Consider the following 25639-nt stretch of genomic DNA (forward strand, 5'->3'; position numbering starts at 1 on the left):
TTAATTAAATTACTCAAAGTCCTGAATTTTCATGTCTGGTGATCTCAGGTTAACAGAAAACTCTGACCAGGTTTTTGGATTTAACGGGAAACTAATATTTATTGAAAAGAAATCAATTGTGATCAAAACCAAGCAATATTATGAATTATCAACATATAACTCTGTGACCTGAATCTCTAAACCCTTTCTTAAATCCCTATTTACCCATACAGACAAACAAACAAACATGACTGTTCGGTATAAAAGGAAAAGATATGATGAAACATAGTTCAATGGCACCAATTTATAAGATTCAATGAGGTAGCCTTTTGCTTCCCAGGTCCTTCTGATCTCTGAGTTTCTTATTCTTTAATAAGGTCCTTCAGAGTTTTACTGCAGACACAGAGAAAGTAGCACATTAATTGTTCAGTCCTTCAGTCACTGGTAAAAGGCAATGGCTTAGAACAACTGACTGGGGAGAATAGCTAGCTACCTTTCAAGTTTTACTTCACCAGAGAGAAAGAGAGTGAGAGACCCTTTCTCTGTTGCAGTCTGAAGGATAATGCCCTGTATTTTTCATGCACTCTGTTCACCTTCCCAGTGGCGAATTAGAGAGTTGTTGTCATTTTGATGACTCCTAGCCTCCACAACTGGTTTTGATCCACAGTCCAAAATAAAGAAAATCTACAGGGTGTGACCTTTATGCCATCTTCAATAAGAGAGAATCTATCAACTGTCACTTGGTACTCAATGGAATTACCATTGCTCAATCCTACACTATAAAAGAATACTGGTTGAGAAAAGTCTATCAACATCCTGGGGAGTTACCATTGTCCAGAAACTATTCTGTACTAGTCATACAAATGCTGTGGCTACAAAAGTAAGTAAGATGCTAGCAATCCTGCAGCGAATAATTCACCTCCTAACTCCTCAAAGACTGCCCATCATTTATAAAGACACAAATCAGTAATGTGATAGAATGCTAACCACTATGCTGGGTGAGTGCAGCTCCAACAATACTCAAGAAGCGTGACACCATCCAGGTCAAAACAGCTCACTTGATTCGCACCACATCCACAAACATTCACTCTCTCCACCATCAATGCTCAGTCGCAGCAATGTGTATCACCTACAAGATTCACCAAGGCTCCTTGGGGAGCATCTTCCAAACCCATGACCACTATTATCTGGATGGACAAGGGTAGCAGATACATGCAAACACCACCAACACGTTCCCCTTCAAGGCACTCAGCATCCTGACTTGGAAACATATCTCTGTTCCTTTAGTGTCACTGGGTCAAAATCCTGGAACTCCCTCCTTCACAGTTGTGGGTCTACCTCGACTAAATGGATTGCAGTGTTTCAAAAAGGCAGCTTACTTCCAACTTCTGGAGGGCAATTAGGATGCCCACATCTCATAAATAAGTAAAAAAGAACTGTTAGTTCTTCAAGAAAGAATATATTTACATTCATTTTACTCTTGTATACAAAGTTTCAATATTTCTACTGACCAGACTATAGAAAAGTGATAGAACACAATAGGAGATTGCAAACTACATTCTTACAAATGAATTTCCTTTTGGCATAGTGATGTTCCCGTGTTCCATTTAATAGTAATATTTGCAGTGTGTACTCTTGAGTGGGAGAAAGGCCAACAACCGTTGCTTTTGCTATATTTGTCTTCAAGATTATTTCCCGGTCTAAGGTACCTGTTAAATAAACAAGGCAAAATGTGCGAAAGTATCATCATGGTTACTGATTGAGGCATTTGCCATCACTAAAATGAAATCAAGGCTCCTTATTTTGATATAATAGCATTCTAGAGCAACTTCCCAGCTTCAGCCTCTTTAAAAGCATAAACTGTGGTAGCATGAAATATCATCTTTACTATCTTTTTACAACAAGACAGCAAATTTAATCAACAATATAAATTTGTGATGGATAATATTTGAAAAATTCTGGAACATTAATGATTTATTCATCAGCTGAGAGGGGAAAATTTGAAAGATCAATTGAGATCTTTATATGTATACAACTTTATATGTATACATCTATCACTGTTGAAGTTTTGATTAGCTGGTACTTCATAGTAATGTTTGGAAAAACAATGAAGTGGAAAGCTGCAGGATTAAATGCAGCAAGTCAGTATCATGCAAGTGTGGAGAAATTAGCACCATGCTGAGTTATCAGCTGCCAATGGGATAGACAGCAAAGAACTGATTCAAAATAAGCAGAGAACAAGCCATTATTTTGTGAGACTCCACAACTGGCAGATATTGTTCACTACTGCAAACTGCCATATCTGGAATAGTAACTGCTACTTTTGAAGACTTAATAAATAAATATTAGTGTATGTGAGCACAACAATACTGCATGCAACAAGTGGTTTATAATGGCTTGGAAATATGCAGGTTAAAGTGTATGTAGAGATATTCTATCAGATGAACCCTTGAGGGAACAAACCAAAGTTTGACCATTTTATCAATCAGCCAAAGCACTTTAAAAATGTTTTTGGCACTCTTCCATCAGTATATTGATGTCTTTTCTATAGTAACTAATCTGTACAGACATGTAGTACTATTTTGGCAAGCAGCCAGAGAACATACTTGATATGAAAGGTATTCAAATCAGGTTTGCTTCTTTTTGCATGCTGCAGCTCCTCACATACATAGGAATACAACTTGTAACTGACTTCATGTTTAAAAAATGGAACAGCTACTTCAGCTTTATAAACTAAAATGTTCAGGAACATATTTATGGGATGAAATTCCTCTTTTAATGAAAAGCAAGAAAATGTCTGTTTTTCTCAATGATTAATTTGCTAACAAAATCAGGGAATACTTGGCGTCAAGATGTTCAATTCTTGAGAACGCAATTTTTGTGGGTTTTTTGTGCATAAAATAAAACCGATTGAGAAAATTCTTTGATCACAGCAATTAATTTCATTACAATTTCAAAGACACTTTGATGTTGAACCGTTCAATAACTTTGATCAAGAATTGCTATGTCCACATGACAGTTTCTTGCAGTTAAATTGCTGAAGCCAGTTGTTAGTCAGACAGCAAAACTGTAAATTCTCAAAAAATCTACATTTACCAGTTTATATGTAAGAGCAATCTCATTATTTTCATTAACGATTTATAAACATTAGTGAATTGAATTTATACAGCACTTTTAAAATGTCCAAGGCATTCCACAGGAGTATAATCAGATGCAAACTGACACTGAACCTAAGCAGGAAGCATTAAAACTGAGGCCAAAGATTTGGCTGGAGCATCTTTAAGATGGAGAATGGTAGGAAGCAAATTCCATGGTCTGATACCTTGGCTAAAGGGACAGCGATCAATGATAGGGCATTTTAAGTGGAAGAAGTACGAGTGCAGTGTTGGAGGAGATTACAGAGATGAGGAGAGACAGATAAGAAAAAAAGAGCATGGAACTACTTTGAAAACAGAGATTAATATGAATTGTGAGAAATTTGGATTGATCCATTAAGTTGTGTTATTTGTTCTTTCATTGCACAGAGTGGGAATTAAATGTGTGAGATGAACACCTGTATTGGTAGATCAGTTACTATTGAATATCAGTGAACACAGGGCTGAAGGGTAAGCAGGAAGCAGCAGAATTATGGATGAGAAGCCCAAATCAATAATAAAGTTAAAGATTGTGAGATTATATAACTACAAATCAGTAGTAGAATTTCTAATACTGTATCTTTCTGTAACTAGCAGATTGGTACTCTGAAGGAAGTTAAAGCTGATGCTAAATGAATAAGCTATGATAACACAAAAAAAAACTCTAGTGTCAGGCCATCTTTTTAATGTTCAGCTTAAATTCAAGCATTGTTGGATGGAAATATTCTTTTTGACCACAAAACTAGAGGAACATCCAACCATTGATCATATACAGCTCTGAAAAGGAAGCTAAAGACAACAAATATTAAACCCCATCCCTCCTAATGAAGTTCATATTTTAGTTTCAATGGGCTCGACCCTGTCACTGAAGGTAGTGAACAGTATGCTAGTGCTATACTTACCATTGTCAATGCTTACTCCAGAGGAACCTCAATTATCCGAATACAAATTACCTAAAAATCGGATTATCCGAAGGAGATCTCGAGGTCCCGATAGAAACATTATATCAAAGACGTGTTTCCAACGGTGATCATGTCATTTGTTTACAGTGATTAAACAGGCACCGTCTCCAAATGACTGACCTCCTGCCCTCTCTCTCTCAACACACTTTCCCTGGAGTTCTACAGAGGGGTGTACCTTAAACACCACTTCTCCAGATAATCTCTCCAACATTGTCGTGTACAGGACAAACGTGGAACCTGCCAAAACGTTGCAGTAAAACGTTGTGTGTGTGGCTGTGTGTTTGTGCGTGTGTGTGCTATTTGGAGACTTACCCCATAAAAAGCGGTGTTGGACGGGGTTGGGGAGCGGGTGGGGGGCAGTGTTGGATGGGATTGGGGGGGCGGTATTGGGGGGGGCCGGGTGGCAGTGTAGGACGGTGTTGGGGGGGGGAACGTTGTTAGGGGGCCGGGTGTCATTGTTGGACAGGGTTGGGGGGCGGTGTTGGGGGGGGCCAGGTGGAAGTGTTGGACGTGGTTGGGAGGGTGGTGTTGGGGGGGCCAGGTGGCAGTGTTGGACGTGGTTGGGAGGGTGGTGTTGGAGGGCTGGGTGGCAGTGTTGGACGGGGTTGGGGAGGTGGTGTTGGGGGGCCAGGTGGCAGTGTTGGACAGGGTTGGGGAGGTAGTGTTGGGGGGCCAGGTGGCAGTGTAGGACAGGGTTGGAGGCAGTGTTGGGGGGCCGCGTGGCAGTGTTGGACAGGGTTCAGGGCGATGTTGGGGGGCCAGATGGCGGTGTTGGATGGGGTTGGAGGTGGTGTTGGGGGGGCCGGGTGGCAGTGTTGGACGAGGCTGGGAGGGCAGATTTGGGGGGCCGGGTGGCAGTGTTGGACAGGGTTGGAGGCGGGGTGGGGGGGCCCGGTGGCGGTGTTGGACGGCGTTGGGGGGTGGGGTTGGGCGGGCCGTGTGGCAGTGTTGGACGGGGTTGGGGGCAGTGTTGGGGGGCCGGGTGGCAGTGTTGGACGGGATTGGATTGGAGGCAGTGTTGGGGGGGCCGGTTGGCAGTGTTGGACGGGTTGGGGGGTGGTGTTGGGGGGCTGGGTGGCAGTGTTGGACGGGGTTGGGGGCGATGTTGGGGCACCGGGTGACAGTGTTGGATGGGGTTGGGGGGGTGGGGTTGGATGGGGTTGGTGGGGCGGGGTTGGATGGGGTTGGTGGGGCAGTGTTGGGGAGTTGGGTGGCGGTGTTGGATGGGATTGGGGGGCGGTGTTGGGGGGCCATGTGGCAGTGTTGAATGGGGTTGGGGGCCGGGAGGCGGTGTTGGACGGGTTGGGGGTGTTGGAGTTGGGGACCGGGTGGCGGTGTTGGACGGGGTTGGGAGGGTGGCGTTGGGGGGGCCGGGTGGCAGTGTTGGACGGGGTTGGGGGCGATGTTGGGGCGCCGGGTGACAGTGTTGGACGGGGTTGGGGGGGCGGGGTTGGTGGGGCAGTGTTGGGAAGCCGGGTGGCAGTGTTGAATGGGGTTGGGGGGCCGGGTGGTGGTGTTGGACGGGGTTTGGGGTGTTGGTGTTGGGGGGCCGGGGGGGTAGTTTTGTGGGGCCGGGTGGCGGTGTTGGATGGGGTTGGGGGCGCGGTGTTGGGGAGCCAAGTGGCGGTGTTGGACGGGTTGGGGGGGCAGTGTTGGGGGGCCAGGTGGCAGTGTTGGACAAGGTTAGGAAAGCAGTGTTGGGGGCCGGGTGGCAGTGTTGGACGGTGTTGGGGTAGGCGGTGATGGGGGAACCGAGTGGCACTGTTGGACGGGGTTGTGGGGGCCGGGTTGTGGTGTTGGACAGGGTTGGGGGGGTGGTGTTGGACAGGTTTGGGGGGGGCGGTATTGGGGGGCCGGGTGGCGGTATTGAACGGGGTTGGGGGTGCGGTGTTGGGAGGCCAGGTGGCAGCGTTGGACGGGGTTGGGTGACCGGTGTTGGGGGCCGGGTGGCAGTGTTGGACGGGGCTGGGGGGGTAGTGATGGGGGAGCCGGGTGGCAGTGTTGGACGGGGTTGGGGGCGATATTGGGGGGCCAGGTGGCAATGTTGGACGGGGTTGGGGGCCGTTTTGGACGGGGTTGGATGCAATGTTGGGGGGCCAGGTGGCAGTGTTGGACGGGGTTGGAAGCGGTGTTGGGGGGCTGGGTGGCAGTATTGGACGGGGTTGGGGGGGGCGGGTTGTGGTGTTGGACAGGGTTGGGGGGCGGTGTTGGGGGGCCGGGTGGCGGTGTTGGAGGGGCGGTATTGGGGGGCCGTGTGGCGGTATTGTATGGGTTTGGGGACGCGGTGTCGGGGGCCGGGTGGCAGTGTTGGACGGTGTTGGTGGGGTGTTGTTGGGGGGCCGGGTGGCAGTGTTGGATGGGATTGGGGGGGCGATGTTGGGCGTCCGTGTGACAGTGTTGGACAGAGTTGGGGGGGGGCGGTGTTGGGGGGCCGGGTGGCAGTGTTGGACAGGGAGGGGGGCGGTGTTGAGGGGCCGGGTGGCAGTGTTGGATGGGGTTGGGGGTGCGGTGTTGGGGGCTGGGTGGCAGTGTTGAGGGGGGCGGTGTTGGGGGGCCAGGTGGCACTGTTGGATGGGTTTGGGGGGGGCGGTGTTGGGGGCCGGGTGGCAGTGTTGGACGGGGTTGGGGGGACGGTGTTGGGGGGCTGGGTGGCAGTGTTGGACGGGATTGGGGGGGCGGTGTTGGGGGCCGGGTGGCAGTGTTGGACAGGAATGGGGGGGGGACGGTGTTGGGGGCCGGGTGGGAGTGTTGGACGGTGTTGGGGGGCAGTGTTGGGGGGCCGGGTGGCAGTGTTGGATGGGATTGGGGGGGGCGGTGTTGGGGGCCAGATGGCAGTGTTGGACGGGGTTGGCGGGGCAGTGTTGGGAGGCCGGGTGGCAGTGTTGGACGAGATTGGGGGGGGACCGGTGTTGGGGACCGGGTGGCAGTGTTGGACGGTGTTGGGCGGGCAGTGTTGGGGGGGCTGGATGGCTGTGTTGGGCGGAGATGGGGGGGGCATTGTTGGGGGGCTGGGTGGCAGTGTTGGAAGGAGTTGGGGGGGGCATTAAACTCCCAGTTTAATGCAGTGAAAATTAATGTTAAACTGCCGAAAGGAGAATTCCTACACTGATTCAGCTTTCTTTTCACTAGATAATGAAATATTGCCAAATAAACTTTTCCATTCTTGTGAACGAGTGAAAGCTTAGAAAATATTAAGGTATTTCAACTTGATATAAAAACTCTTGCAGAGATTATGTGGTGCAGTGGTTGTGCCCCTGCCTTGGAGCTAGAAGTTCTGGGTTCAAGTCTCACTCCAGGACTTGGATGCTCAAGGAAAGTGCATCATGCTGCAGATGAACAGGTTGAGTAACAACTTGCAAATACTTCCAACATTTGACAAAAGTGTATATTAATGAAGGCAGGTGAGATACATGGTCAGCTTCCTGATAGAAATAGTAGAGTCTCCAATTTGTATCTATCTATAGCTCCAGGCTACATGATGCTCATATAACATAGTGACTGTGGTCATACAAACTAAGGTTCATTGGGGTGGGGTTGGAAAGGCTGGTTAGTTCAGTTGGCTGAACAGCCATTGTGAATCAGATGGTGCCAACAGTACAAGATATAGCTTCTCATTCCAGCTAGGCAAGCTTTTGCAGTACCCATGTTGGAGGTGTTAGGTACAACCTGCCTTTGGGCAGGAAACTAAAGAAGATGAAAGATCTTAGTTTGCTCAGTTTCATAGAGCCATACAGCACGGAAACAGACACTTTGGTCCAACCAGTCCATGCCGACCATAATCCCAAATTAAACCAGTCCCACCTACCTGCTCCTGGCCCATATCCCTCAAAATATTTCTTATTCATGTAATTATCCAAATATCTTTTAAATATTGCAACTGTACCTGTGCCCACCACTTCACCTCGAAATTCATTCCAAACACAAACCATTCGGTGTAAACAAAACCCCATGGTTTTTTAAAAAACTTTCTCCTCTCACCTTAAAAATATGCCCCTAGTCTTGAAATCTCCCTTCCCTAAAGAAAAGACACCTGCCATTGACCTTATCTATGCCCCTCGTGATTTTATAAACCTTTATAGAGGTCACTCCTCAACCTCCTAATCTCCAGTGAAAAATGTCCTAGCCTCTGCTTATAACTCAAACTCTCCATTCCCAGATCATCCTTGCAAATCTTTTCTGAACCATCTCCAGCTTAATACTATTCTTAACATAACAAAGTGACTAGAACTAGACACAGTAATATAGAAGAGGCCTCACAAATGTCCTGTACAACTTCAACAGGACATCACAACTCCTTTACTCAAAGACCTGAGCAATGAAGGTTAGTGTGCTAAATCCCTCTTAACCATCCTGTCTACATGTGATGCCAAGTTCAAAGAATTATGTATCTGAATCCCTGTCTCTCTTTCTACAACACTACCCTACTTTAAGTTGTATTAAATTTTGTTTTATCAAAATGCAATATCTCACATTATCCAAATTAAACTCTATCTGCCTCTTTTCAGCCCTTTGAGCCAACTGATCAAGATCTCTTTGTAATCTTAGATAACCTCCTTCATTGTCCTCTATACCACCAATTTGGTGTCATCCGCAAACATACTAACCATATTCTTTAAATCATTTACATAAATGACAAACAAAAGTGGACCCATCACTGAGCCCTGTGGAACATCGCTGATCACAGGCCTCCAATCTGAAAATAACCCTCCACCAGCACTCTGTCTCCTGTTGTTTGGCAAATTTTGTATCCAATCAACAAGCTCATCCTGAACCCCATGCAATCTTACTTTAATAATCTTATTGTGCCTACATGATTCCTTGTAATAATATGAAATGTACCTCAGAAGGGCCATTCACCAGTTCACTCACTGGTTATTGTTGTTAATTGATCTTGTCAGGGCAACAGAAAGAATATTATAATTGGCCTTAGCATCCCTAAGGTAGGACGGAGAATATCAGCAAATATTTCCAATCCTGATTGTTCTCCATTGACCTGAATTACAAAAGTCATTGGTTTTTTTGTATTTGACTTGTAGTGCAGTCCAGGTTTGAGTCCCACACCAGGACTTGATGGCTGCAGAAAGTAGATTCATAACTTTGCCAACAATATTGATTATCAGCTTGCAAATTCTTCTAATGTGCCTGATGGCAGGCAGTCTCCTTGTCATCCACCCCACACAAGGCAATGGCAATCCTCTGTAGTATGCTACCCATACACAGAGATGAACAGAAGTCCATGACCTAAGAGCATAGGACAGACAGATGAAGACCACCGTTCATCAATATAAGGTGAGGATAGATTTGAGATGACTAATGACCACATCTACTCGACACTCCATGTTCAAACATCTGACGGGTATTCACTGCACACGAACAACTTGCATGAGATGCTAAACTGCTGGAGACTTAGATTTGAAAACTACAAAAATGCATATGTCGAATTTACTTTTCGCCAGAGTAAAAATAAAAGTCCCCTTACCTGCAGATGGTTTTACTCGTACTTTATACCCCTGTCTGTTTCCATCAACCTCTTTCCATTTCATCTGCAGTCTATCTTCAGACAGAACAGTTAATTTCAATCTCCCTAATTGTACAAACAAAATAATTAAAACAAAGTATTTCAAGTAAATATATAAGCATGTTTAAAGATGTAAATAAATGGTGAGGATTAAATGTTACTTGAATAACATATTAATAAAGCATGAGGATGAGTCTTGAGTCCAGAAGTGTATCATGTTGCAAAACTTGGGATTCTATTCACCTATTCCACACTGCACTTGTAGGACGGCTGGATAACTTGAAAGCTGCAAAGTAAATTGCTCCCATGTGAAAGTTACTAAGTTTTCAGAGCCTGGGCATTAAGCTCCACCATTCATGATATGATGACAAAACTTAGCAAAAAAACAAAGATAATTTGAAAATGATAAAGTGCTTCAGAGGGCGGAGCAAGGGACAGAAAAGATGGGTCCTTAGCATCCCCTGTTCCCATGTTTGGATCAAACAGAACAGAATGGTGCAGCACAGAAGGAGGTCAATCTGTGTATTGAGTCTGCATCAGTTTTCTCTAAGAAAAATGCATTTTGTCCTACCACCTCCTCCCTGCTACTGATCTTTCCCTGCTCTGCTGTGTCTTAAACGTTTTATGCAATTTCCTTTCGAACACCAGTTTGTATCTTCTACTGCAAGTTGAGTGGGGGAGTCTATTCCAAAACCACACTTTTTGTGAACGTTTTTCCTCATGTTGTGTTTATAGAGTCATAGAGATGTACAGCACAGAAACGGATCCTTCGGTCCAACCCGTCCATGCCAACCAGATATCCCAACCCAATCTAGTCCCACCTGCCAGCACCCAGCCCATATTCCTCCAAACCCTTCCTATTCATATGCCCATCCAAATGCCTCTTAAATGTTGCAATTTTACTAGCCTCCACCACTTCCTCTGGCAGCTCATTCCATACATGTACCACCCTCTGCAGGAAAAAGTTGCCCCTTAGGTCTTTTTTATACCTTTCCCTTCTCACCCTGATTCTATGCTGTCTAATTCTGGACTCCCTCACCTCAGGGAAAAGACTTTGTCTATTTATCCTACCCATGCCCTCATGAGTTTGTAAACCTCTATAAGGTCACCCCCAGCCTGTTCAGCCACTCCCTATAGCTCAAATCCTCCAACCCTGGCAACATCCTTGTAAATCTTTTCTGAACCCTTTCAAGTTTCGCAACATATTTCCGATAGGAAGGAGATCAGAAATGCATCAACGTCCTGTACAGCTGCAACATGACCTCCCAACTCCTGTACTCAATGCTCTGACCAATAAAGGAAAGCATACCAAACGTTTTCTTCACTATCCTATCTTCCTGCGACTCCACTTTCAAGGAGCTATGAACCTGCACTCCAAGGTCTCTTTGTGCAGCAGCACTCCCTACGACCTTACCATTAAGTTTGTTTTTTCTTGCCAGTCAACCTTTGAAGTTAAATCTGGTCCGTATAATTCTCAATCATACCTTCAGCCACTGGAAGCAGTTGTGATTCAGCCTATAATAATGTACACATTTATTCATGATTTTATTCAATACTGTCAAGTCCCTTTGTATTTTTTGGTTCGAAGGAGAATAATTCCTGTAGTTGCTCAACCCTGCAGCTACACTAGTAAAATTATTTTAAAGTCTCCACAAAGCCTTCAAACCCTTCTTCCACCAAAGAATTAGAAACCATAATCTCAGGGGATCCAACTGTTTTATATGAGTTCAACAAAAATATTTCACTTTTGTAGTTCATGTTTCTATTTATAATGGCCATTGAAAGTACAGGTTCTAGCATGATGGCTTTACAACCATGGTGTTGTCAAATAGTTGCATAATTTGTTCATATCATTTAATCAGATCAACTTCTTGGAAACTGGCACCATAACAAAATATATTTTAGGGACTTCTTAGATTTGCTGGAGAGGCAATTTATTGGTTTTCAGGAGCTACTAATAGACCAATAGGTGGCAATTAGTGAGTAATGATTGGAATGAGGAAGGAAATGGAGTGAAATTGGGAAGGGGGAGGAGAGGAGGTTGCAGGGGAAAGAAGGAGGGTAGTGTAAGTGTAGAGCAGGAATGAAAAAGCTATAAATTGAGGGGGAAAATAAAAAGAAAAACTGCAAGATGAGGAGGCTAAAAAGGAAAAGATAATTGTTTAAAATTTTCAATGAAAGAATACTCAATTAACTGGGAACTGGGAAAACCTGATATTACTGAGATGTTCCTTCTAAGTTAAAGTTAAATCTCTAGTTTAGGACTGCAACCGTAGGGAGAAAATACAGTGGATGTTATTATGATGAACAATTTGAAAATTGTTAATTTTAAATCTGAGATAGAGATCTGAAAAGCAGTAAAAGAGTGATAGCTCCCTTATTAAAATGTTCCAGTTTTGTGTTTGTTGTGACTTCACCAGTCTGTGAAGTCACCAGTCAGACCCTAACAACAAAAATATAAGAGAATAACGATGCTGATTTGATGAGAATGACCTGAGTGATCAGAATTAATATTCTACTCTCAGAGAGTCTATCTGACATCATGCTCTGGATAAGTGAGAATTTTATTCAACTGAGTATTGGTAAGAGAAATTATACTCTACTTTAAGCCTGGCCATAAGTTCAAAAGCTGAGACACACACACTCAGATCCCTTCCAGGTGCTCACTCAGGTTTGTTATGCATCAGACCAGAATCCCTCAAAATATTTTAAGAAGGTAGCTCAGACTCTAACTTTCTCTTATCTTAAGGCAAATGTGAAGAGCTGTGTTCCAGAATGTAATGTGACCGATCAAACATTAAGTAACAACACCATTTATTTAAACACCATACTTAAAATACAAACAAAACATAGAATAACAACTCTATTGAAAAACTTAACTGAATAATAGACACAGTAACTATTACTAATTAACTGTTCCAAACTAGTAATATCCCATGCACACACCCCTTGGTAAAAAGGCAAATTCAGACACAGATTCTCACATGCAGATCTCTAATCCAAGAGGAAAAGGACATCAAGAGAAAATTCACAGAAAGTAACAGCCAGAAGACATTTACTGAAACTTTCAATTCTGTTGAGACCCCAACAGCGCCTGATGCTCCTGAAAAAACAAAACTCAGAAATCTGGATCTGAGAGAGCGGGTCACATCTATTCAAGTTGTTAAAAAAAACTAAGGCTTTCCAAGCTGCTTACTCAGGTGGTCTTGGTAGACTGCTCGGTGTCTCTGTCTTACAACTTCTCTTTTAAAAAAAAGGACAAAATAAGCTCTTAAAGCCACAGTATCATCACAGGTTCCCCCAAACTTATATTCCATTCATACACATTCTTATCTAACTTTATCTTTCAATATCTTTCAATCTTCCCTTTCCTTCTTCCACAATCAGCAGAGCATTCAGTCATCTTGCTTCCATATCGCCAAAATGTCTTCCTTTACCTTTTGCTTTCCTTGCCTTTAAACTTCTCTATACTTTAAAAGCTTCTTCTAATCCTCTTTTTCACTCTTGCTTTTAGTCATGCAGATGAAACCCTACAATTTATTTCCAATGCAGACGAGTCAGCATTTCCAAAGAGGAGTCATTCTAGACTCAAAGCATTAACTTATTTTCTTTCTTCAGATGCAGTCAGAACTGCTGAGTTTCTTGATCTCTTTGTTTTTATTCCAGACCTATAATAGCTTAGATTTTGCATTAAAAATTACAGTGATCAACATTCTGGTATAAATCGGGCAGAAAGTTCCAATATCCGCATATGAGTACTGACCTGTTCCTCCACTAACTCCATTGTAGCAGCAGACATGTATGGTTACCTTCCTCTCTTAATTTTCTTTCAAATGCGAACATACTTGTTTGGTGGAATCTTCCCAGCCCCTGAACAGTGGGGACATTTTGGGAAAGTCATGAAATTGGGTGAGATATCCAGCAAGAACCTTTTCAATACGGAGAGCAAAATGTCTCATTTTCCAATTAAGTGTTGATCAGCAAGCCAAGAATCTCGCTTGTGAGCATGGAAAGACTTCTTCTCTTCGATTATTATTATGAATAGCTTCATTATAATCTAATCTTGCTCGTTAATACACAGACTCCCATTCTGTGTTCAATGGAAACTAGATGCTGAGAATTCCTAAGTTAGAGCAGTTACCTGGTGACTCCAGCTCGCTGCTTGCTCCTCCAAAGCTCCATCTTGAACATCTAGCATCAGTATATCAGGGCACATTTCATCAGCAGTGACTGCATGAACCACATGTCTATGAACACTGGTACCCGACATGTACGGATCTCACCATAATCATCATTCACGTCTCTGATCCACTTCTGCACTTCAATCTAGAACTTCAGAGTGCAGTGGGTCCTTTCATTGGAATGTTGCCAGGACATTTAGAGCACCCAGCTCATGGACTGGACCAGTGTACATCTCTTAGCGCTCACTCAATTTGTGCCTACTTTGATGCTCACAGCATCCCTGCCTTACCTTTTTTTTGTGCTTCACCCTCTCAGCCAGAGCTTAAAGGCTCACAGTATTGCAGTGTTGCTTTGTCTTTCAGCTCAGTCACAAAGCCAGGCAGCTTGTAATTGTTATCAGCAGTCACCAGTCAAGGGAGTAAACGCATTGCTGTATGGCAATGTGTGACATCACACCTACACCATATGCCAACTATGTACACGTACTTCACATGTGCTTGCCATATCTCAGAGTCTAAGAGGAGTCATCCTTAGTCAAATCAAAGGAGATACCCTTCAGACAGGAGGGTCCTGGCTCAGTAATCCAAGGGCAGTACAGGGGCTGCAGCATAGTCAGTTGACTGCTCAGGGTGACCAGAGTCAGGGGCTTCAAACCTCTATAGCCTGGGCAATGGACCATGGTCAGCCCTCTGGATCCAGTGTAACCAGTCCAGGGAGTCATTGGAAGTCAGCTGGAGAGCTATACAGAGATCAGTCATGTCGGTAAAAAGAATGACTGCAGATACTGGAAACCAGATTCTGGATTAGTGGTGCTGGAAGAGCACAGCAGTTCAGGCAGCATCCAAGTAGCTTCGAAATCGACGTTTCGGGCAAAAGCCCTTCATCAGAAATAAAGGCAGTGAGCCTGAAGCATGGAGAGATAAGCTAGAGGAGGGTGGGGGTGGGGAGAAAGTAGCATAGAGTACAATGGGTGAGAAGATGAAGGCAGCCAGACGATCACATGCCCAAGGCAGCAGGGTCTCAACAGTGTTACTGCAATGCTGCAACTTTAAGGGGAGCATGGTTGCTTAGTGGTTAGCACTGCTGCCTCACAGCACCAGGGACCTGAGTTCGATTCCAGCTTTGGGCGACTGTCTGTGTGGAGCTTGGACACTCTCCCATGTCTGCATGGGATTCCTCTGGGTGCTCTGGTTTCCTCCCACAATCAAAAGATGTGCTGGTCAGGTGCATTGTGGTGGATTACTATTCAGAGGGTCAGTGTGCACTTGTTGGGCCAAATGGCCGGTTTCCACACTGTAGGGAATCTTTATGTCAGGTTGCCTGCTGCTTGGTGTCTGCAAGTGCAGGCATTGCAGTTGCAAATCGCTGACACCATGGGGTCCTCACTTGCCTAGCACTAATCAAATTCCACGTCTCCAGCAGTCCTTAAATGTCAGTGACCAGCTGCGAGACGTGGCAGTAACATTCTCACGAACAAGTGCTCTAATCTGGCTAATGTATCCTCTGAGACCTCAGTAACTGTGTTAGGCAGCTTTGCAAGTTCAAAACGTATGGCGCTGGAAAAGCGCAGCACCTGAGGAGTAGGAAAGTCAACATTTCGGGCATAAGCCCTTCATCAGGATTGCCCTCTCCTTAGCCCCTCCCAGGGCTATTTTCTCCTGTAATGAAAGAAAAGATGGAGCTGGGTGAGATGAAATTGGGTTGCACAGTAATACAGGGGAAAAAGTGGTGAAGTGACCCAAGGAGTGAGAGGCAGGGCAGAGTTAGTATGCTGGGGGACGGGGTGTCAGAGAGTGAGTGAGAGAAGATGTTTGCATGCAACAGTGAGAGAGGAAGAACAGAAGCCTTAGTGGAAGTTGGGTGCAGTAACATAAAAAGAGTGTGATGTAGAATAGAAGGTGAGGTAAAGCAAGCATGAGGTGAAGGAAATCGCACTTTCTCTGATAAAAGTCATTGACCGACTTATGGTACTGCTGTGGAGACTGCACCTGCTCAACTGGCAACTTTGGACCAGGCTGGCTGGATCTGGGGGTTCATGGTATTCTCTGCTGGCCCTCAGGAGAAGAAGTTGGCTCTCCACCATATCGCTAATCCAGCAGGACTTCCAGGCCCTTGTCCATAATGTGGGGCACCAATGGTCTTGGGGAAATGTTACAAACTGCTACTGAGTACTTGACCGGGTGCACATTGGTCTTTTACTCAAAACACCGATGCCAATAATCCCGAGATGTCCTGACAATGACAAGTACTCCTGCATTTTGTGAGTGAGAGAATCAAACTAGCATAGATAAGCAGACACCATAGAACCATGGTACATAGAGATGAATTTGCAATGATAGCGCAAGAAAATTGTTGAGTCTCACAAAAAGAAACCTTCTGTGAAATTTACAAATGATACTCAGCTGATTTCCGGTAAGATGTATGTCTAATATTTTCTGTACTTCATTCATGATGTTTTTAATTTTAATTGATGTCTTATTATTAAAGAAATAAGTTAAAGCCCCTACAATATAATACTGTACTGTAAATAACAAAAGCATCTTTATCATTGCAGATAATGATGAACAACCACAAATCACTTCCAAGTGGAACAGCTGTGCTGGTCAAGACCAGACTGCCTGGAATCATTATATTTTGCTCTGTGATGAAGGCTTCAACCTTCATAAACCTCATTAGCATCTTCTGGTATTATCTTTGTAGTATTGAAACTATAACGCAAGAAGAAAGGCACATGCTGGGGCAGTTGATCTAAAAAGTGCTTTGTTGCCACATTCCTCATTGAAATGAATACTGAATGGAACCAATAATTAACAACTACTGGTATTTACTTTAAATTTACTTTTATCCACAATTATAAGATAGATTTTATACAAAAATGCTAGTCATTTTTCTATTTCCTGTACAGCTAAACTTTCAAATGACAGAATCAAAGTGATGATCACAAAGAGAAGTTCATATTGCACATATAAGACACATTTGTCCTGTACATGAATACAGAAATTGTCATGCTGTTAAAAGGTTTGGAGGGCACAAGAGAATATTGCACAGATATTATGAACAATTGATGTTATTCAACACTAAGATACTAAAATTGTTAATATAACAGCGTGAGCCCAACAGTGAATTCTTATATCATAATAAGATCTGAACACAGACTAACAATAATTTTGTCTGTGGGTAATAGTCACATTCCTTATGCAGCATGCATACATTGCGCTTTAAATTTTATACTGTTTTGATTGGAATTTGCCATAAAAATGACAAATAAAGTAAAGCATGACTAACAGTACAATTTTCTCGTTTTACTTTAGAATACTTTAAACACTTGACTGAACTTTGTTAAGTTGTGAAATTCTGAAGGAAACTGGATTCAGAATAAAATGTGTTTTTTGACCTTAATTTTTTAAAAACTTCTTTCAGAAAACAGCAATCACCCCTGGTACTGAACATTATCATCTATCATCTATATTATCTGATCCATTTAAGTAAAGTTGCCTTGTATTAATTCGCACACAATACATTATTCTCCTCTAATTAGGCATTGAGAGATCATTGAGGCTACTTGTATTTTAAAACAAAATGAAGTCAATTAATTAAAATTTTTTGTTGCTTGGAAAGATTTTCCTGTAGATTTTCTTCCGTTAAATTAATCAATGTGTGACACAAATATTTGATGTTTACCAAAATGTGGCAATTGAAGCTTTTGAAATACTGTGCTTCCATGCTCTGATCTGTATGGTAATTGGAGGATATGGTAAAAAATTAACAGAATTGTAAAGAGAGACAACATATCAAATGTATACTAAGAAAATATTTCTTTTTTTTTGGGAAATTTGAGCCCACTAGGAGGGCAGCACAATGGCTCAGTGGTTAGCACTGCTGCCTCACAGCACCAGAGACCCGGGTTCGATTCCAGCCTTGGGCAACTGTCTGTGTGGAGTTTGCACATTCTCCTCATGTCTGCGTAGGTTTCCTCTGGGTGGTCCAGTTTCCTCCCACAGTCCAAAGATGTGCAGGTTAGGTGAATTGATCATGCTAAATTGCCTGTAGGAGTTAAGTGCATTAGTTAGGGGGAATGAGTCTGGGTAGGTTACTCTCCGGAGGGTCGGTGTGGACTAGTTGGGCTGAAGGGCCTGTTTCCACACTGTAGGGAATCTAATCTAACCTAACTAGAATATCATAAAAGGTTTAAAATCTGTCTTGAGCATTATGTCAAGCAGAATTCTAGCAGTACTTTATAAAATTTGGAGTATAATGTATATTGTACTATTCTGCTTATTGTATTATAAGGCAAAATAAAAATTGAGTATTGTTAAATAGAAGGCAATTTAATTCATTCAAAGTTGCAGTTGGTGAGAATGACAGAGTTGGCAGAGAAATATTGGCAGGTTAAACGAGTGAACAAAAACTTGGCAGATGCAATATAATATGGAGAAAATGTTTGCACTTTGGAAGCAAGATTGGAGGCACTAAATATTATTTAAATAGAGAAAGACTGCACAACAAAGGGAATTGGAAGTCGTTGTCCATGAATTACAAAAACCAGCCTCCAATTTCAGCAGGTAATAAGGAAGGTAAATGGAATGTTGGCCTTTATTTCAAATGAAATGGGGTATAAATATGGGAAGTTTTGTTAAAACTATCCAAGGCATTGTCTAACCATGGCCGAAATACTGTGAACAGTTTTGGGCTACTTATTCAAGGAAAGATACACTGGCATTGGAGGCAGCCCAAAGAAGGTTCACTAGGCTGATATTGGATATGGAGGGACGATATCATGCGGAGAAGTTGAGTAGGATGGGCCTGCACTTATTGGAATTTAGGAGTCTGAGCGGCAACCTTATTGAAACAAGAAGGATCTTATGAGACTTGACAGGATAGATGCAGGAAGATTGTTGCCCCTTGTGGGAACATCTAAGACCAGAGGGCATAATCTCAGTAAAAGAGACTGATATCACACCCTTAGGCAAATAATTCCCTTATTGGGAATGAATTTCTAAATTCCTGTGTCAGTAAGAATGCACACAAAAGGAGGAATATCTTCTGGCAGATGGGAATGAATCTGTGGAATTCTTTTCCACAGTTGACTGTTGAGGCTGGATCATTAGGTATATTCAAGCTGGAGATAGACAAATTTTTAATGAGTAAGAGAATCAAGGGTTATTGGGAGAAGTCAGTAGAGTTGAGGATTGTCAGATAAACCATGATCTCGTTGAATGGCGAAACAAGACTGAAAGACTTACTTCTGCTCCTACATCTTATGCTCTGTCTGCTATTATGATTCATATACAATATAAGTTTGTATACCTACAGTGAATGATACATAAAAGGCTAAGGACTTTATGGCTTTGAAACTTGTATTTTGCTTTCCTCCCAAGATCCAAAGATGTGCTGGTGAATTGGCCATGCTAAATTGCCCATAGTGTCCATGGATGTGTAGATTAGGAGGATTAACCATGGGAAATGCAGGGTTAATGGGATAGGGTAAGAGGGGGAGTTTTTAGAATTAGAATCCCTACAGTGTGGAAACAGGCCTTTTGGCCCAACAAGTCCACACTGACCTTCCGATGAGTAACCCACCCAGACTCATTCCCCTACTCTGTATTTTCCCCTGACTAATGCACCTAACCTGCACATCCCTGAACATGATGGGCAATTTAGCATGGCTAATTCACCTCACCCATGCACCTTTGGATTGTGGGAGGAAACCAGAGGACTCGGTGGAAACACACGCAGACACGGGAGACAATGCAAACTCCATACAGTCACCCAAGGCTGGAATTGAATGTGGATCCCTGGCGCTGTGAGGCAGCAGTGCTAACCATTGAGCCACAGTGCCACCGCATAAGTAGGGGAGTAGGGTAGGATGCTGTTTGAAGAGTTGGTGTGGACGTGTTGGGCTGAATGGTCTGTTTCCACACTGCAGGGATTTTATGAATTTCCTGGAGAGTTTTTTTTCTGTACATATGAAAAAGGCAGGAGAACAATTTGGCGAAAAATATTTTGGCAAAATGTTCCTAGCTCAAGGCCAGGTAGTTAGGTAATAGACAGACCAAGACTCTGATCCTAACCAGAAACCATTATACATGCTTGGGTGGCAAGCTGAGCTGGAGGTTGAATTAAAGACAGCATGTCACATCAGGGAAGGAAAAAAAACTACTCACACAATCTATTCCAGCTAATACACCTGTTATTTGCATTTCTTTGCACAGGATCTTCTGATTTGATCAACTGTGACAAAAAGAGGGTGTGACTAGGAGTGAAGCAGATAAGGGCCTCCAGAAAGCAGAAGCACAAGAACTTCAGCCTTTGCAATTGTCCAAAATGTTTGAGGTTCTTTCATTTTACACGGATGAAAGATGAGCTTGTGCACTGTGACAGTGTTTTAAAAGAAGCTATTTAACTGATTTGAGCATAAAGAAATGGAGTGGTATTAGAGTATAGAACAGATAGGTGGATTGACACTATTCTCTGCAGCAAAGAGCATGAGTTCAGTCAACTTTGTTGCTTACTTAGAGACAGGGCTCAGGACACTTGCTCACGCTGGGAACTTACAGTGGGACGACAAGGATCCAGTTATTGTGATCCATGTAGGTACCAATGACACAGGCAGAACAAGAATGTCTGGAATGTTACCTATACAATTCACAATTCACTATAATGGTAAGCAAAGATTCAAGAAATGAAAACGTGACCTAAAATTGTGTGTGAGAAGTAGATTGTGGTTTGGGGGACATTGCCATCAGTACTGAAGGAAGTGGGATCGTCAATACCTGAATGATACTGGGATTGGTATTCAAGCAAACCACAAAACTAAGGAAATGGAAAGGATTTTATACTAAATACTGGGAGCAAGTGATCAAATTTGTACTGATGTTAACTTAGTAGAAACAAAGGAAGACAGAAAGTATTTATATTGGAAATGATAAGCAGGCAATGACAGGAAGGGATACACTGTACAAATCTAAAGGCAAATTAACAGAGAATATTAGAGGTTACAAAAATAACAAGATGGTTTTAATGCTCCCTCATCAGAAACAATTCTGCTTTTGCAGTAGGTGACAGTGGAGTCATTTGTACAAAATCAAGCCATGGATTTTGATCATTATGCTGGTCAGAACCGGGTGAGATTAACATGTTGCCAATGAGTTATTTGTGCTGGCTTGGCTAGAATGCCAAAAGTGTCACATTCCAGGAAGTGATGAGTTTACCTCTTCCTGTCAATTGCTGGGCATAGCAGCCACTTGTAGAATTTGACAAGGTCCATTTTTTAAAAACAGAATTTAAACATGTTAATCTTGTTTATTTAATAAAGGATCTCTCTCTTCCTGTCCTCTGGGCACTACAACCATTGGATACAAACATTAAAAGGTAAAGACTGCATATGACACCCTTATGCAAATAATTCTCTTAGAAGGAATAAATTTCTAAATTCCTGTATCAGTAAGAATGCAAACTGAGAACCAAAAAATTGCAAAGCAAGACAGGCAGCTGAGATGCTGATGATTCTGAACTGCTTCATAAATCCTAACCCTTTCTCCATCACCCTCACAAACCAGACACAATAGAAGATGGAATGGTGAAGGAAGTCAAATAGCCAAGATTGATAAAAGGCAATTGAGAATGGGCAATGTCTCTTCTTCAGACCAGAGGGAAGAAGGTGAGGATGGGAGTGATGCGCAAAGACCGAGACGTTTCTATTGTCACAGGGTGGACAGCTTTGGGACAGCTGATTTCTTGATGTCAAAGAGTGTGGCGCTGGAAAAACACAGCCAGCCAGGCAACATCGGAGAAGCAGGAGAATTGACCTCCTGATGAAGGGCTTTTGCCCAAAATGTCGATTCCCCTGCTCCTCGGATGCTGCCTGACTGATGCACCAGCTGTGCTTTTCCAGCGCCACACTCTTCGACTCTAATCTCCAGCTTCTGCAGTCCTCACTTTCTCCTGATTTCTTGATGTTGCAGGGTCCATCCATGGACCTTAATGGAATACTCAAGATCAATGCAAAGAAAGGAGCCCTGATTGACAGCATACCAGACCTAGATGTAGCTCTAACAGCAGCTGTGAGGCTAAGCAAAACTGTAGCTGAGAGGTTGGGGGAGGTATGCATGTTAACTGTCAGTTACATGGAATTATTCTTAAAAGGAAAAGTAACTTTATTCCTCAAATGAGGCATGGAGTGTCAGAGGCTATACAGGTTTATAAAATCATGAGGGGCATGAATAGGATAAATAGACAAAGTCTTTTCCCTGGGGTAGGGGAGTCCAGGACTAGAGGGCATAGACTTAGGGTGAGAGGGGAAAGATATAAAAGAGATCTAAGGGGCAACTTTTTCGCAGAGGGTGGTACACGTATGGAATGAGCTGCCAGAGGGAGTGGTGGATGCAGGTGCAATTATAACATTTAAAAGGCATCTCGATCTGTATATGAACAGGAGGGGTTTGGAGGGATGTGGGCCATGTACTGGCAGCGGGACTAGACTAGGCTAGGCTATCTGGTCAGCATGGATGAGTTGGACTGAAGGGTCTGTTTCCATGCTGTATATCTCAATGACTCTATGACTCTATGTGAGGGAGATGGATTGATAGTGTTATTAAGGAATATAGGAAATCCTTTTGCTGGAGAAGGCCATTAGGTTTCAACCAATGAGTTGAAACCTAAAATCAAGATTTTTGTAGATGATCAAAGTTTGGGAGAAGATTTGTAGCTCGGGTGCTCGTTGTTGTGGTTCTGTTCACCGAGCTGGGAATTTGTCTTGCAAACGTTTCGTCCCCTGTCTAGGTGACATCCTCAGTGCTTGGGAGCCTCCTGTGAAGCGCTTCTGTGCTGTTTTCTTTGGCATTTATAGTGGCCTGTCTCTGCCGCTTCCGGTTGTCAGTTCGAGCTGTCCGCTGTAGTGGCCAGTAGTGTCCAGGACCCAATATACCGGCCACTATAGCGGACAGCTCGAACTGACAACCGGAAGTGGCAGAGACAGGCCACTATAAATGCCGGAGAAAACAGCACAGAAGCGCTTCACAGGAGGCTCCCAAGCACTGAGGATGTCACCTAGACAGGGGACGAAACGTTTGCAAGACAAATTCCCAGTTTAGTAGATGATATTAGAGTTGGGGGGGTGGGGGGGGCATGGAATGGCATATATACACATTCCTTTGTATCATATGCATCCAGATGCCTGGATTAGTAACTGTAAGAGTTGTCCATAGTTTGCAATTTTTTCTAAAGAATGCCATACATGTCAAATTATGTGGAAAACTGCATCATGCAATTAAACCAGTACCTCTAATTCCCATATCAGTTTGAGGAAGTATTTAGTTGGGTGTTCCACAAAATAGTTACATTCAAATGTGAAAGAAAAAAATTGAAGGGGAGGATCCACCACTTATTCTTAACTAAACAAAAGTTAAGGGTAGTGTCAAATTTAAAGGTAAAGCATAAACACCAAAGGACTGCAGGTCAGAAGACTGGAGGGGATTTTAAAAACAGTAATGAATGGCTAAACAATTAATAAGGAGGGAAAAATTAGTGAAAAAGGTAGATCGAACAATAAAAACAAACAGTAAAAGTTCCTGTCGATGTTTAAAAAAGACAAGTTAACAAAGTGAATCTTGGTCCTATAGAAAGCTCCTGGGAGAATAATGCAACACAAGGAAATGCCAGATGGAGGAAATAGATACTTTTTATTGATCGTCGCAACAGAAAATACAGATATACCTATAAATCGGGAAATAGAAGACAGAAAGTGACTTAATAAGGTTACAATCACAATGGAAGTGGTATTGAGCAAATTGTTGGAATTGCAGGCAAATAAGTCTTAATGAACTTCATCTTAGGCTCTTCAACAAGAAAACTTATAAGATAGTTGGATGAGTTGGCTTTAATTTTCCAAAACTCCTCCGATTTAGGCAGTCAACCTGGTTTTGTAGGCAAATCATATTTAACCCATTTATTAGATAATGAACCACCAATAAATGTTCTCTATCTACTTAGATTTCCTGAATGCATTTTAAGAGGTACCATATCAAAGGTTAACATGGACAATAAAACTCAAAGTATGGGGGCTAACATGTTTGGTTAGCTAATAGAAAATAGCAGGCTTAGATGGGTAATCCCCTAGTTAGCAAGATATGGTAAGTGTTGTGTGACAGGAATTCGATTATATTTATATGAACAACTTGGATAACGGGGTAAATGTATGTTTATTACATTTGCTGATGAAATGAAGTTTGGTAGGAAAGGAAGTTGTAAGAAGGACCTGAAGACGCTACAAAGGGATGAAGATGGGTTAACTACTGGGCAAAGAGATATGGTCAATAGAACAGAATATGAAAAATATGAAATTTTTCATTTTGACAGGAAGAATAAAAAGCATAAAATTAAAATGCTAAGGGCTTGCAGAGCTCTGAGATGCACAGGTATCAGAGCATCCATGTGCACAAATCACAAAAGGACCATACGCATGTAAAGCGAGTAGTTTGGAAAATTAATAGTGTTTGCATTTATTGTGAGGGAAATTGAGTACAAAGGCAGGAAGATTATGCTTCAGTTATACATGGAATCTGTGAGACCATATCTGCAGTACTATATACAGTATTGATCTCCTTGTTAATGGAAGGATGAAAAGGTGCATTGGAAACAATGTTTATTGGAGTAATACTCGAAATGGGTAGGTTGTCTAATGAGGAAAGATTGGACAGGTTAGGATTGTATTCCCTGGAACTTGCAGGTTACATATGGAGAGGAAGTTTCCTCTTGAAGAATCAAGACGATGGGGTCACTGTCTAAATAAATAATTCATTTTAGGCAAGGACCAGGGAACTTCTTTTCTCTAAGAGAGTTGTGAATCTTTGAAACTATTCAAATTGTGAAGAAGCAGAGGCATATGTCTAATGTAGAGGTTCATAAGTTCTTAATAAATTATCGGGGTAAGCAGGAAAGTGGAATACCCAGATTAGCCAAGATCTAACAGAATAGTTGAGCAGGCTTGAAAGACTGAATGGCTCATCCCTGTTGCTAATTCATATACTCAAACATTGCAAACAGCTATAGACATCCTGAGTGCTCACACAATTGGTCATAAAATCGAATAGCTTTTAAAGAAAGAGAAAGTATCACCAAATATCTGAAAACCACTGACATAAATCAATTCTGAATACATTTATACATGAACTATGCTTAACTATTTGTTCTCATACTTATAAGACAAGTACCTTGTCCCTCTGCTTGACTGATCAGATGAAGCAGCACGATTACAGAGGTAAGAACACAGCTCTTTTCTACGTTCATGGCAAAATCAGGAAACAGCCAAAACCTATATATAGGAAGGAAATAGATTGAATTAATTTTTAATTGACTAATAAGTCTTGATAATTGATACATAAAAGAGATTTATAGATACAATCTGATTTTTCAAATAGGTCACCTGCAATAAATAACTTTACTGCTAACAGAAAATGGAGATTTCCATCCACTAACGTTCCTGATTCTAAATCACTAAGGTATAGGTAATAAAGAAAGAGGCAAATTATAGAAAATAGCAGCCATTGGTTAGAAGGGGAGATTGGCAGATGTACTAAGTGGAATGCAACAGTATTCAGTATTGCAACATTAATTCGAATTTGCGATTTTTGAGAAGATTTGTAGCATAGGTTCAGGTTCAGGTTCTGGTTCTAAGTTTGCTCACTGAGCTGGAAGGTTTGTTTTCAGACTTGTCATCACTATACTAGGTGACATCATCAGCAAGCCTTCAGTGAAGCAGTAGTGTTTTATGTCTCACTTTCTCTTTATGTGTCTTGGTTTCTTAAGGTGGGTGATATCATTTCCGGTCTTTTTCTCAGAGGATGATAGATGGGGTGCAAATTGAT

The 25639-nt window shown here is 42.6% G+C and overlaps 1 protein-coding gene across 2 annotated transcripts in view; it reads right to left on the reverse strand.

Moving 5' to 3' along the window:
• Positions 1 to 25639, reverse strand: part of LOC140463034 (collagen alpha-1(XIV) chain-like) — a 186691-nt gene that overhangs the window by 145144 nt on the left and 15908 nt on the right. For both annotated transcript variants that reach the window (XM_072556643.1, XM_072556644.1), the window contains exons 2-4: positions 24986 to 25086; positions 9555 to 9659; positions 1545 to 1688 (exon numbers count right to left, since the gene is read on the reverse strand). In XM_072556643.1, coding sequence (XP_072412744.1) covers positions 1545 to 1688; positions 9555 to 9659; positions 24986 to 25061 — 325 coding nt within the window. In that variant the 5' untranslated portion in view covers positions 25062 to 25086. The remainder of the gene's footprint in view (positions 1 to 1544; positions 1689 to 9554; positions 9660 to 24985; positions 25087 to 25639) is intronic.

The sequence above is a fragment of the Chiloscyllium punctatum genome, chromosome 37, assembly GCF_047496795.1.
Source record: "Chiloscyllium punctatum isolate Juve2018m chromosome 37, sChiPun1.3, whole genome shotgun sequence".
Lineage (NCBI taxonomy): Eukaryota > Metazoa > Chordata > Chondrichthyes > Orectolobiformes > Hemiscylliidae > Chiloscyllium > Chiloscyllium punctatum.